Source organism: Mobula hypostoma, chromosome 10 (genome assembly GCF_963921235.1).
Source record: "Mobula hypostoma chromosome 10, sMobHyp1.1, whole genome shotgun sequence".
NCBI lineage: Eukaryota > Metazoa > Chordata > Chondrichthyes > Myliobatiformes > Myliobatidae > Mobula > Mobula hypostoma.
In genome coordinates, this window is record NC_086106.1 from 134,935,232 (window position 1) to 134,949,239 (window position 14,008).

General features: G+C 45.1%; 1 protein-coding gene across 3 annotated transcripts in view; it reads right to left on the reverse strand.

Annotated features, from left to right (window-relative positions):
- Positions 1-769: 769 nt before the first annotated feature.
- The window catches only part of ints6l (integrator complex subunit 6 like), a 222,322-nt gene continuing 209,083 nt past the window's right edge, over positions 770-14,008 (reverse strand). For all 3 annotated transcript variants that reach the window (XM_063061194.1, XM_063061196.1, XM_063061193.1), the window contains one exon: positions 770-4,895. In XM_063061194.1, the coding sequence (XP_062917264.1) occupies positions 4,796-4,895 (100 nt within the window). In that variant the 3' untranslated portion in view covers positions 770-4,795. The remainder of the gene's footprint in view (positions 4,896-14,008) is intronic.

Below are 14,008 nucleotides of genomic sequence, written 5' to 3' on the forward strand. Positions count from 1 at the left end.
AATAATAGACTGCCCATTTATTTTTTCTGCCAAAGTGCATAACCATACACTTTCCAACATTGTACTTCATTTGCCACTCCTCTGCCCATTCTTCCAATCTATCCAAGTCTCTCTGCAGACCGTCCGTTTCCTCAGCACTACCGGCCCCTCCACCTATCTTCGTATCGTCAGCAAACTTAGCCACAAGGCCATCTATTCCATAACCTAAATCGTTGATGTACAATGTAAAAAGAAGCGGCCCCAACACTGATCCCTGCGGAACACCACTGGTAACCGGCAACCAACCAGAATAGGATCCCTTTATTCCCACTCTCTGTTTCCTGCCAATCAGCCAATGCTCTATCCACGTATGTAACTTTCCCGTAATTCCATGGGCTCTTATCTTGTTAAGTAGCCTCATGTGTGGCACCTTGTCAAAGGCCTTCTGAAAATCCAAATATACAACATCCACTGCATCTCCCTTGTCTAGCCTACTGGTAATTTCCTCAAAAAATTGTAATAGGTTTGTCAGGCAGGATTTTCCTTTAAGGAATCCATGCTGAGTTCTGCCTATCTTGTCATATGCCTCCAGGTACTCTGTAACCTCATCCTTGACAATCGACTCCAACAACTTCCCAACCACCAGTGTCAAGCTAACAGATCTATAATTTCCTTTTTGCTTCCTTGCCCCCTTCTTAAATAGCGGAGTGACATTTGCAATCTTCCAGTCCTCCGGAACCATGCCAGAATCTATCGACTTTTGAAAGATCATTGCTAATGCCTCCGCAATCTCCACAGCTACTTCCTTCAGAACACGAGGGTGCATTCCATCTGGTCCAGGAGATTTATCTACCTTTAGCCTATTCAGCTTCCTGAGTACTTTCTCTGTCATAATTGTGACTGCGCACACTTCTCTTCCCTGCCACCCTTGAGTGTCCGGTATACTGCTGTCTTCCTCAGTGAAGACTGATGCAAAATACTTGTTCAGTTCCTCTGCCATCTCCTCATCTCCCATTACAATTTCTCCAGCATCATTTTCTCTCAGTCCTATATCTATTCTCACCTGTCTTTTACTCTTTATGTACTTGAAAAAGCTTTTAGTATCCTCTTCGATATTATTTGCTAGCTTCCTTTCATAGTTAATCTTTTCTCTCTTAATGACCTTCTTGGTTTCCTTTTGTAAGGTTTTAAAAACTTCCCAATCCTCTCTCTTCCCACTAATTTTTGCTTCCTTGTATGCCCTCTCTTTTGCTTTAACTTTGGCTTTGACTTCTCTTGTCAACCACGGTTGCATCCTTTTTCCACTCGAAAATTTCTTTTTTGGAATATATCTGTCTTGCACATTCCTCATTTCTCGCATAAACTCCAGCCACTGCTGCTCTGCTGTCTTTCCCGCCAGTGTCTCTTTCCAGTCAACTTTGGCCAGTTCCTCTCTCATGCCACTGTAATTTCCTTTGCTCCACTGAAATACCGACACATCAGATTTCGGCTTCTCTTTTTCTAATTTCACAGTGAACTCAATCATGTTATGATCACTGCCTCCTAAGGGTTCCTTCACCTCAATCTCTCCAATCACCTCCGGTTCATTACACAATACCCAATCCAGTACAGCCGATCCCCTAGTAGGCTCAACAACAAGCTGTTCTAAAAAGCCATCTCACAGACATTCTACAAATTCTCTCTCCTGAGATCCAGTGCTGACCTGATTTTCCCAATCTACTCGCATGTTAAAATCCCACACAATTATCATAACACTGCCCTTCTGACAAGCCTTTTCTATTTCCCTCATGATAGAGGTGTACAAGATAATAAGAGGAATAGATAGAGTGGATAGCCAGCGCCTCTTCCCCAGGGCACCACTGCTCAGTAAAAGAGAACATGGCTTTAAGGTAAGGGGTGGAAAGTTCAAGGAGGATATTAGAGGAAGGTTTTTTTACTGAGAGAGTGGTTGGTGCATGGAATACCCTGCCTGAGTCAGTGATGGAGGCAGATACACGAGTGAAATTTAAGAGACTACTAGATAGGTATATGGAGGAATTTAAGGTGGGGCGTTATATGGGAGGCAGGGTTTAAGGGCCGGCACAACATTGTGGGCCGAAGGGCCTGTACTGTGCTGTACTATTCTATGTTCCCTTGTCCATACCTTCTTGGTCCTCACTACTGGTGCTGCCCTCTTCAGTCTCTGCCTATACTCAGGGAGTAGAAGTACAACCAGGTGATCAGACTTCCCAAAGTGAGGGCGTGGAATAGCACGGTAGGCATTCGTGATGGTGGTGTAGCAATGGTCCAGTATGTTGTTTCCTCTGGTATTGCAAGTGATGTGTTGATGGTAATAGCTTGGTGATTTTTTCAGACTGACCTGGTTAAAATCTCCCAAAACAATGGTGAAGGTGTTAGGGTGCGCTGTTTCCTGCAGTTGATCCCATTGCTCAGATTATCTAAAGCTTGATTGACATTGGCCTGAGGTGGAATGTATATCGCGACCAAAATTGCACTGTTATTACATTTAACCCATCTAAAATAGCCTGTACTTGGTTGTTTCCACAAAGTATTGTTCAAAGTAACTATCCCAAATACACTGGGATCTTATTCCCCTTATAGAACATAGAAATCTACAGCACATTACAGGCCCTTCAGCCCACAATGTTGTGCCAACCATGTAACCTACTCTAGAAACAGCCTAGAATTTCCCTAGCGCATAGCCCTCTATTTTTCTATGCTCCATGTACCTACCGAAGAGGTTCTTAAAAGACCCTATTGTATCTGCTCCACCACCACCACCAGCAGTGCATTCCATGCACCCACCACTACCTGTGTGAAAAACTTACCCCTGACATCCCCTCGGTACCTATTCCCAAGCACCTTAAACCTATGCCCCCTCGTGTTAGCCATTTCAACCCTGGGAAATTGCCTCTGCTTATCCACATGATCAATGCCCCTCATCATCTTATACACCTCTCTCAGGTCACCTCTCATCCTCCATCCACCTTATAAGGAAAAGATTCTCATGATCCAACAGTAAAGTGCATTTGAGTTTACAGTCAACTCAGCCTGAACACTGTCATCTGCTATGAATCTGTAGGTGTTGAACTTCCCACTATTCAGGACATTTACAGAGACAGGTGTGAAAAAAGGGCCTGAAGGATCATTGGGGATCCGAGTCACCTCAAGCACAAACCGTTCCAGCTGGTACCATCTGGGAAACTGTACCGCAGCATAAAAGGCAGGACCAACAGGCTCCAGGACAGCTTCTTCACCAGGCTATCAGACTGATTAACTCATGCTGACACAATTGTATTTCTATGTTATAATGACTGTCCTGTTATACATACTATTTATTATTAATTAATATAAATTGCACATTGCACATTTACACAGACACATAACGCAAAGATTTTTACACCTCATGTATATGAAGGACACAAGTAATAAAAGTAATTCAATTCAATTCCATTCCAGAACGTACATGCAAATCCTCAGTGCAGAGTGACCATACCAAAATTATTCAGAATCACACACAAAATTCAGGAGGAACTCAACAGGTCAGATAGAGGAATAATGAGTCCATGTTTCAGGCTGAGACCCTTCATCAGAACCGGGAAGAAGCCAGAATAAGAAGGTTGGGGAGGAAGGTAGGGGGAGCAGGTAATGGGTAAACAGGTGGGGGTGAAATGAGAAGCTGGTAGGTGATAGGTGGAAAATGTGAAGTGATCTGATAGGTGTAGATCATGGGAGAAAGCGAAGGGGAACCAAAGGGAGATGATGGGAAGACGAGGGGAATGGAAAAAGACTGAATGGGGAGGAGAGAAATTACCAGAAGTTGGAGAAATCAATGTTTATGCCATCAGGTTGATGGAATATCAGGTGTTGCTCCTCCAATCTGTGAATGGCTTCATAATGATGATGATGCAGTGGGAATATTCCTAGCCTGTTACTAACCTGTGTGTGAATGTGGTTGTGCTGTATGCAGTCATAGGCATTTCATCTGTTGAGGAGCTGAACATCCACTGACCTTGGTCAGTGATTAGCTGGAGATGGCTGGGTTAAGGACAATATTCTGAAGAACACCTGTAGTAGTGTCCTGGAGATGATAGACCACCAACACCCTCACCCACCTTCCTCTGTGTAAGGTCTACCTCCAACTGTGTAAGCTCAGCTCTGTGACACTGCACCTGCACGTGATCACCAGTACAAAACTCCATGATAGACGCGTTTATTTTTTCAATAGATAAGTTACAAAAGTAATTTTACCCTTAAAAATATGACAATTTGGTGTTTTAGTTTGTAATAATGTAGTCAAAAATAATCTCTCAAATCAACAATAAAAAGGTGAAGATACCCATGCAGCGTTCATGCACCGTACAAAGCACCTTGTGTACAGGCTGTGCACAGTACGGATGAATCGGTCACGTCATTATCTACAAAATTGTAAAGTGACTCTGAGGTAGATGGTGTCCTCCACATATTTAACTTTTTATTTTCTTTTAAAAATAAAAATTCACATTTCTTCCCTACAGCACAGTGCTTAGATCATGTGCCAAAGGTGGCACCATAACTGAATGCGGAAGCCTTCAACAACAAGGTGAACAATAGTACCAAAAAGGTAATTATTTAAAATCATCAGTTGTTCTTTCTGCCACTCCTTGATGTTCACCATATCCATCGCTAAAAGCAACAGCTCCCACAGAACCTAAATCGGTGTTTAGAGACTCTGTGCTGTACCACAAAGGGCTGACAGGATGCCCAAATCAAACTGGTTATGAGCAATTCAGTATGACAGGGAAGTAAACTGCTGGTCCTTCATCCTACAATTGAACTACCTATTGTTGACATGGTTGATCTGCCTTGCCAGAGACCTTGAAGTAACATCTTCCAGTACTCTTTCTAATTGCTGGATTAATACTCGTCTTTTAAACCTAGGGAATAAAATGAGAGCAAGAATTAGGACAAAATATTTACCTTCTACATTATATTCAACACACCCAAATGTTTACGACAATTCAAACAGCATCAAACATCTCAGATCAAATTATAAACACCAAACACTTAATGAAGTGTTATAAACCTGAAACCTTTACCTGCTGTGAATATCACCAGACTTGTGGACTACTTCCTGCCTGTGGATGACATTGGAGCCACCGACTATTCCATCTGTGGATACTGTCGGACCCACCGACTATTCCGTCTGTGGATACTGTCGGACCCGCAGACTATTCCGTCTGTGGATACTGTCGGACCCACCGACTATTCCGTCTGTGGATACTGTCGGACCCACCGACTATTCCGTCTGTGGATACTGTCGGACCCGCAGACTATTCCGTCTGTGGATACTGTCGGACCCGCCGACTATTCCGTCTGTGGATACTGCCGGACCAGCCGACTATTCCGTCTGTGGATACTGCCGGACCAGCCGACTATTCCGTCTGTGGATATTGCCGGACCAGCCGACTATCCTGTCTGTGGATACAGTCGGACCTGCAGACTATTCCCTGTCTGTGGATACTGCCAGACCCACCGACCCACGGACTATTCTGTCTGTGGATACTGTCGGACCCACCGACTTTTCACTTAAGTTGGGTGGGACTACAACCAGAGGTCACGTGCTAAGGGTGAAAGGTAAGAAGTTTAAGGGGATCACCAGAGAAACATCTTTGTCAGAGCATCATGAGAGTGTGGAATGAGCTGCCAGCACAAGTGGTACATAAGGGCTCGATTTCAACACTTAAGTTTGGATAAGTACATAGTTGGGATATGGAGGACCACGGTCCTGGAGCAGGTCAATGGAAGTAGGCAGTTAAAACAGTTTCAGCATGGGCTAGATGGGCAGAAGGGTCTGCTTTGGTAATGTACTCCTGACTCTATGACCTGCAGACTATTCCCTGTCTGCAGACACTGCTGAATCCGCTGACTATTCCATCTATGGATACTGCTGGAGCCACAAAGAATCCCATCTGTGGGTACCGCCGGAGCTGCAGGCTATTCCCTGTCCATGGATACTGCTGGACCCGCCAACTATTACGCTTGTGGATACTGCTCAAACCGCGGATCATTCCCTGCCTGTGGATACTGCTCAGGCTGTGGATCATTCCCCGTCTGTGGATACTGCTGAGGCTGCGGATCATTCCCCGTCTGTGGATACTGCTCAGGCTGCGGATCATTCCCCGTCTGTGGATACTGCTCAAACTGCGGATCATTCCCCGTCTGTGGATACTGCTCAGGCTGCGGATCATTCCCCGTCTGTGGATACTGCTCAAACTGCGGATCATTCCCCGTCTGTGGATACTGCTCAAACTGCGGATCATTCCCCGTCTGTGGATACTGCTCAGGCTGCGGATCATTCCCTGCCTGTGGATACTGCTCAGGCTGCGGATCATTCCCCGCCTGTGGATACTGCTGCACTCATGGTCTATTTACAGCATATTTTATTTTAATTAAACAGTATTACAGAAATAAAGCTTCTCAATCCTCTATCTTCCTGCTAATTTTTGCTTTGATGTATGCTCTCTCTTTTGCTTTTACATTAGCTTTGACTTCCCTTGACAGTCATGCATTTTGCCATTTGAGTATTTTGTCGTTTTGGAATATATCGATCATGCACCTTCCTGTTTTCCAGAAACTCATGCCAATGCTGCTCTGTTGTTGTCCCTGCCAGACCGTCCACTGACGGTCGTGGTGGGTCTCATCAGCAAGAACAATGAGTCAGCATACAGAGAGGAGGTAAGAGATGGTTGACTTCAGGAGGACACGGAGCGACCACTCTCCGCTGAACATCAACGACTCCTCCATTGAGATCATTAAGAGCACCAAATTTCTTGGTGTTCACCTGGTGGAGAATCTCACCCGGTCCCTCAACACCAGCTCCATAGCAAAGAAAGCACAGCAGCGTCTCTGCTTTCTGTGAAGGCTGAGAAAAGTCCATCTCCCACCGCCCCCCATCCTCACCACATTCTACAGGGGTTGTATTGAGAGCATCCTGAGCAGCTGCATCACTGCCTTGTTTAGAAATTGCACCATCTCGGATCGCAAGACCCTGCAGCGGATAGTGAGGTCAGCTGAGAAGATCATCGGGGTTTCTCTTCCTGCCATTACAGACATTTACACCACACGCTGCATCCATAAAGCAAACAGCATTACGAAGGAGCCCACGCGTCCCTCATACAAACTCTTCTCATGGTGGCCGAAGGAAAAGGGGAGGTGCAACGAGACCTGGGTGTGATTGTACACCAGTCATTGAAAGTGGGCATGCAGGTACAGCAGGCGGTGAAAAAGGCGAATGGTATGCTGGCATTCATAGCAAGAGGATTCGAGTACAGGAGCAGGGAGGTTCTACTACAGTTGTACAAGGCCTTGGTGAAACCACACCTGGAGTATTGTGTGCAGTTTTGGTCCCCTAATCTGAGGAAAGACATTCTTGCCATAGAGGGAGTACAAAGAAGGTTCACCAGATTGATTCCTGGGATGGCAGGACTTTCATATGATGAAAGACTGGATCGGCTAGGCTTATACTCTCTGGAATTTAGAAGATTGATGGGGGATCTTATTGAAATGTATAAAATCCTAAAGGGATTGGACAGGCTAGATGTAGGAAGATTGTTCCCGATGTTGGGGAAGTCCAGAATGGGGGGTCACAGTTTGAGGATAAAGGGGAAGCCTTTTAGGACCGAGATGAGGAAAAACTTTTTCACACAGAGAGTGGTGAATCTGCGGAATTCTCTGCCACAGGAAACAGTTGAGGCCAGTTCATTGGCTATATTTAAGAGGGAGTTAGATATGGCCCTTGTGGCTAAAGGGATCGGGGGTATGGGGGGAAGGCTGGTGCAGGGTTCTGAGTTGGATGATCAGCCATAATCGTACTGAATGGTGGTGCAGGCTCAAAGGGCTGAATGGCCTACTCCTGCACCTATTTTCTATGTTTCTGTGTTTCTCCCTCCTGCCATCTGGCAAAAGGCACCGAAATATTCAGGCTCTCACGTCCAGACTATGTAACAGTGTCTTCTCCCAAGCCATCAGACTCCTCAATACCCAGAGCCTGGACTGACACCAACCTACTGCCGTCTACTGTGCTTATTGTCTTGTTTATTATTTATTGTAATGCCTGCACTGTTTTGTGCACTTTATGCAGTCCTGGGTAGGTCTGTTGTCTAGTGTAGTTTTGTGTTGTTTTACATAGTTCAGTGTAGTTTTTGTATTGTTTCATGTAGCACCATGGTCCTGAAAAACATTGTCTCTTTTTTACTGTGTACTGTACCAGCAGTTATGGTCGAAATGACAATAAAAAGTGACTTGACTTGACTTGATCTCCTTCCAATTCACTTTAGCCAACTCCTCTGTCATACCACTATAATTTCCTTTACTCCACTGTACAGGGTCCCTAATGCTACATCAGACTTTACTTTCTCCCTATCAAATTTCAAGTTGAACGCAACCATATTGTGATCACTGCCTTCTAAGGGTTCTTTTACCTTAAGCTCCCCAATCATCTCTGGTTCATTACATAACAGCCAATCCAGAATAGCTGATGTCCTAGTAGGCTCAATGACAAACTGTTCTGAAAAGACATCTCATAGGCATTCAACAAATTCACTTTCCTGTTCTCCTGAAATCCATTATCAACTTGATTTTCCCAATTGACCTGCAAGTTGAAATCTCCCATGATTATTATAACATTGCCCTTTTGACATACTTTTTCAATTTTCTGTTGTCATCGAGGGTTCACATCCCAGCTACTGTTGGGATGCCTGTACGTAACTGCCATCAGGGTCCTTATACCCTTGAGGTTTCTTAACTCAACCCACAAGGATTCAGCATCTTCCTATGTCATATCTTTCTACCTCTTTGATGTCATTCTTTACCAGCAGATTCGCACCCCCGCCTACTTTCCTACCTCTCCGATACAACGTATTAACCTTGGACATTCAGCTCCCAACTACAACCATCCTTCAGCCATGATTCAGTGATAGCCACAACATCATACCCAACAATCTATAAAAGTGCAACAAGATAATCCACTTTATTTCTTATACTCCATGCACTGAAATATAACATTTTGAGTACTATATTTGCTACCCTTTTTGATAATGTATGCCTAATGCACTGATATTCACCCTGCTGGTGAGTATCATCTGCCTGCCCTTCCTGACAGTCTGACTGAATGCTATCTTTGCTTTTTTACCATCCATCCTACCCTGAGTCTCTTCGCTCCAGTTCCCACCCCAACCTGCCAAATTAGTTTAAACCCTCCCCAACAGCTCTAACAAACCTGCCCGCAAGAATATTGGTCCCCCTTGGGTTCAAGTGCAACCTGTCACTTTTGAACAGGTCATACCTCCCCCAGAAGAGATCCCAATGACCCAAGTACCTGAAGCTCTGCCCCCTGCACCAGTTTCTCAACCACACACTAATCTGCCAAATCATCCTGTTTCTTCCCTCACTGGCATGTGGTGGAGGCAGTAATTCAGAAATTACTACCTGGGAGGTCCTGCTTCTTAGCTTTCTTCAAAGCAAGAAGGCTGCAAGTGGAATGGCTAAGAATTTCCAGAGTGAAGGCATTTTACTACTCGGGGTAAAGAGAGGCAAGACTGCGCAGGCATGTGATGTCAGCCAGAAGAGTGGGAAAAGTTTAAAAAGAAGGCTGCCATATCCAGCGGCAGCAGAGTGAGAGGTAGCAGAGCGATAGGGCTTTGGCTCAACGGGCTTAGGCGGTAACGAGATGAGGCGAGGTAGGTTTACCTGTGTTAATTGCGGAAAGGAAGTATGTGTGTGAGGCCGGTGTTCTGTGTTTGGTGTCAGATGTGGGAAGTCCTGGAGTCTCCCAGCCTCCCGGAGGGCCATACCTGCACCCGGTGTGTCGAGCTGCAGCTCCTAAGGGACCATGTTAGGGAACTGGAGTTGCAGCTCGATGACCTTCGTCTGGTCAGGGAGAGCGAGGAGGTGATAGAAATGTTGTAGGCAAGTAGTCACACCGGGGCCACGGGACACAGACAAATGGGTAACAGTCAGGAGAGGGAAGGGGAAGAGTCAGGTATTAGAGAGTACCCCTGTGGCTGTCCCCCTGAACAATAAGTACTCCTGTTTGAGTACTGTTGGAGGGGACAGCCTACCTGGGGGAAGCAACAGTGGCTGTGCCTCTGGCACAGAGTCTGGCCCTGTAGCTCAGAAGGATAGGGAAAGGAAGAGGAAGGCAGTAGTGATAGGGGACACTATAGTTAGGGGATCAGACAGGCAATTATGTGGACGCAGGAAGGAAACTCGGAATGGTAGTTTTCCTCCCAGGTGCCAGGGTCCGGGATGTTTCAGATCGCGTCCAAGATATCCTGCAATGGGAGGAAGAACAGCCAGAGGTCGTGGTGCATATCGGTACCAATGACATAGGTAGGAAAAGGGAAGAGGTCCTGAAAACAGACTACAGGGAGTTAAGAAGCAAGTTGAGAAGCAGGACCGCAAAAGTAGTAATCTCAGGATTACTGCCTGTGCCACACAACAGTGAGAATACTTTATACTTCATAGTCGCCAAACAATTGGTACTAGAACGTACAATCATCACAGCGGTATTTGATTCTGCGCTTCACACTCCCTGGATTACAAATATTAAATATTAAAAATAGTTAAAATTAGTAAGTATTAAAAATTTAAATTATAAATCATAAATAGAAAATAGAAAAATGGAAAGTAAGGTAGTGCAAAAAAAACCAAGAGGCAGGTCCGGATATTTGGAGGGTACGGCCCAGATCCAGGTCAGGATCCGTTCAGCAGTCTTATCACAGTTGAAAAGAAGCTGTTCCCAAATCTGGCCGTACGAGTCTTCAAGCTCCTGAACCTTCTCCCGGAGGGAAGAGGGACGAAAAGTGTGTTGGCTGGGTGGGTCGTGTCCTTGATTATCCTGGCAGCACTGCTCCGACAGCATGCAGTGTAAAGTGAGTCCACAGATGGAAGATTGGTTTGTGTGATGTGCTGCGCCGTGTTCACGATCTTCTGCAGCTTCTTCCAGTCTTGGACAGGACAACTTCCATACCAGCTTGTGATGCACCCTAGAAGAATGCTTTCTTCTGCGGATCTATAAACAATAGTGAGGGTTTTAGGGGACAGGCCAAATTTCTTTAGTTTTCTCAGGAAGTAAAGGCGCTGGTGGGCCTTCTTGGCAGTGAACTCTGCTTGGTTGGTCCAAGTCAGATCATTTGTGATATTGACCCCGAGGAACTTAAAGCTTTTGACCTGTTCCACTTGCGCACCACTGATGTAAATTGGGTCGTGCGGTCCGCTACTCCTCCTGAAGTCAACAACCAATTTCTTCATCTTGCTGACGTTGAGGGATAGGTTACTGTCTTCGCACCATGCCACCAGGTTCTTAATTTCCTCTCTGTACTCAAACTCATCATTACCCGAAATAGGGCCTACAATTGTTGTGTCATCAGCAAACTCATATATTGAGTTTGATGGAAACTTGGCTACACAATCATGGATGTACAGTGAGTACAGCAGGGTACTGAGTACACAGCCTTGTGGGGCACCGGTGTTCAGAGTGATTGTAGAGGAGAGCTTGTCCCCTATTTTTACAGCCTGGGTCCTGTCTGTGAGGAAGTTGAAGATCCAGCTGCAGATCTGAGTGCTAATAGGAATAGAATGAGGTGGAGGATAGGCAGGTGATAGAAAAGGGACGCACTCAGACCGACGGTTTGAGATGTGTCTATTTTAACGCAAGGAGTATTGTGAACAAAGCGGGTGAGCTTAGAGCGTGGAGTTTGGAGCTATGATGTGGTAGCCATTACAGAGACTTGGATGGCTCAGGGACAGGAATGGTTACTTCAAGTGCCAGGTTATAGATGTTTCAGAAGGACAGGGAGGGAGGCAAAAGAGGTGGGGGCTTGGCAGTGTTGATCAGAGATACTGTCACGGCTGCAGAAAAGGTGGACGCCATGGAGGGACTGTCTACGGAGTCTCTGTGTACTGGGTGTTTTTTATAGGCCGCCCAATAGTAACAGGGATATCGAGGAGCAGATAGGGAAACAGATCCTGGAAAGGTGTAATAATAACAGAGTTGTTGTGGTGGGAGATTTTAATTTCTCAAATATCGATTGGCATCTCCCTAGAACAAGGGGTTTAGATGGGGTGGAGTTTGTTAGGTGGGTTCACGAAGGTTTCTTGACACAATATGTAGATAAGCCTACAAGAGGAGAGACTGTACTTGATTTGGTATAGGGAAATGAACCTGGTCGGGTGTCAGATCTCTCAGTGGGAGAGCATTTTGGAGATAGTGATCATAATTCTTTCTCCTTTACAATAGCATTTGAGAGAGATAGGAATAGACAAGTTAGAAAAGCATTTAATTGGAGAAAGGGGAATCATGAGGCTATCAGGCAGGAACTTGGAAGCTTAAATTGGCAACAGATGTTCTCAGGGAAAGGTACGGAAGAATTGTGGCAAATATTAGTGGGATTGTATTACAGACCACCCAATAGTCAACGAGACTTGGAAGAGCAAATCTGCAGAGAGATAGCAGGCAACTGCAGGAAACATAAAGTTGTGGTGGTAGGGGATTTTAATTTTCCATACATTGATTGGGACTCCCATACTGTTAGGGGTCTAGATGGTTTAGAGTTTGTAAAATGTGTTCAGGAAAGTTTTCTAAATCAATATATAGAGGGACCAACTAGAGGGGATGCAATATTGGATCTCCTGTTAGGTAACGAATTAGGGCAAGTGACGGAAGCTGTGCAGGGGAGCACTTTGGTTCCAGTGATCATAACACCATTAGTTTCAATTTGATCATGGACAAGGATAGATCTGGTCCTAGGTTGAGGTTCTGAACTGGAAGAAGGCCAAATTTGAAGAAATGAGAAAGGATCTAAAAAGCGTGGATTGGGACAGGTTGTTCTCTGGCAAAGATGTGATTGGTAGGTGGGAAGCCTTCAAAGGGGAAATTTTGAGAGTGCAGAGTTTGTATGTTCCTGTCAGGATTAAAGGCAAATTGAATAGGAATAAGGAACCTTGGTTCTCAAGGGATATTGCAACTCTGATAAAGAAGAAGAGGGAGTTGTATGAAATGTATAGGAAACAGGGGGTAAATCAGGTGCTTGAGGAGTATAAGAAATGCAAGAAAATACTTAAGAAAGAAATCAGGAGGGCTAAAAGAAGACATGAGGTTGCCTTGGCAGTCAAAGTGAAGGATAATCCAAAGAGCACAAGTATATTAAGAGCAAAAGGATTGTAAGGGATAAAATTGGTCCTCTTGAAGAACAGAGTGGTCAGCTTTGTGCGGAACCAAAGAAAATGGGGGAGATCTTAAATAGGTTTTTTGCGTCTGTATTTACTAAGGAAGCTGGCATGAAATCTATGGGATTGAGGGAATCAAGTAGTGAGATCATGGAAACTGTACAGATTGAAAAGGAGGAGGTGCTTGCTGTCTTGAGGAAAATTAAAGTGGATAAATCCCCGGGACCTGACAGAGTGTTCCCTTGGACCTTGAAGGAGACTAGTGTTGAAATTGCGGGGGCCCTGGCAGAAATATTTAAAATGTCGCTGTCTACGGGCAAAGTGCCGGCGGATTGGAGAGTGGCTCATGTTGTTCCGTTGTTTAAAAAAGGATCGAAAAGTAATCCGGGAAATTATAGGCTGCTGAGTTTAACGTCAGTAGTAGGTAAGTTATTGGAGGGAGTACTAAGAGACAGAATCTACAAGCATTTGGATAGACAGGGGCTTATTAGGGAGAGTCAACATGGCTTTGTGCGTGGTAGGTCATGTTTGACCAATCTGTTGGAGTTTTTCGAGGAGGTTACCAGGAAAGTGGATGAAGGGAAGGCAGTGGATATTATCTACATGGTCTTCAGTAAGGCCTTTGATAAGGTCCCGCATGGGAGGTTAGTTCGGAAAATTCAGTCGCTAGGTATACATGGAGAGGTGGTAAATTGGGTTAGACATTGGCTCGATGGAAGAAGCCAGAGAGTGGTGGTAGAGAATTGCTTCTCTGAGTGGAGGCCTGTGACTAGTGGTGTGCCACAGGGATCAGTGCTGGGTCCATTGTTATTTGTCATCT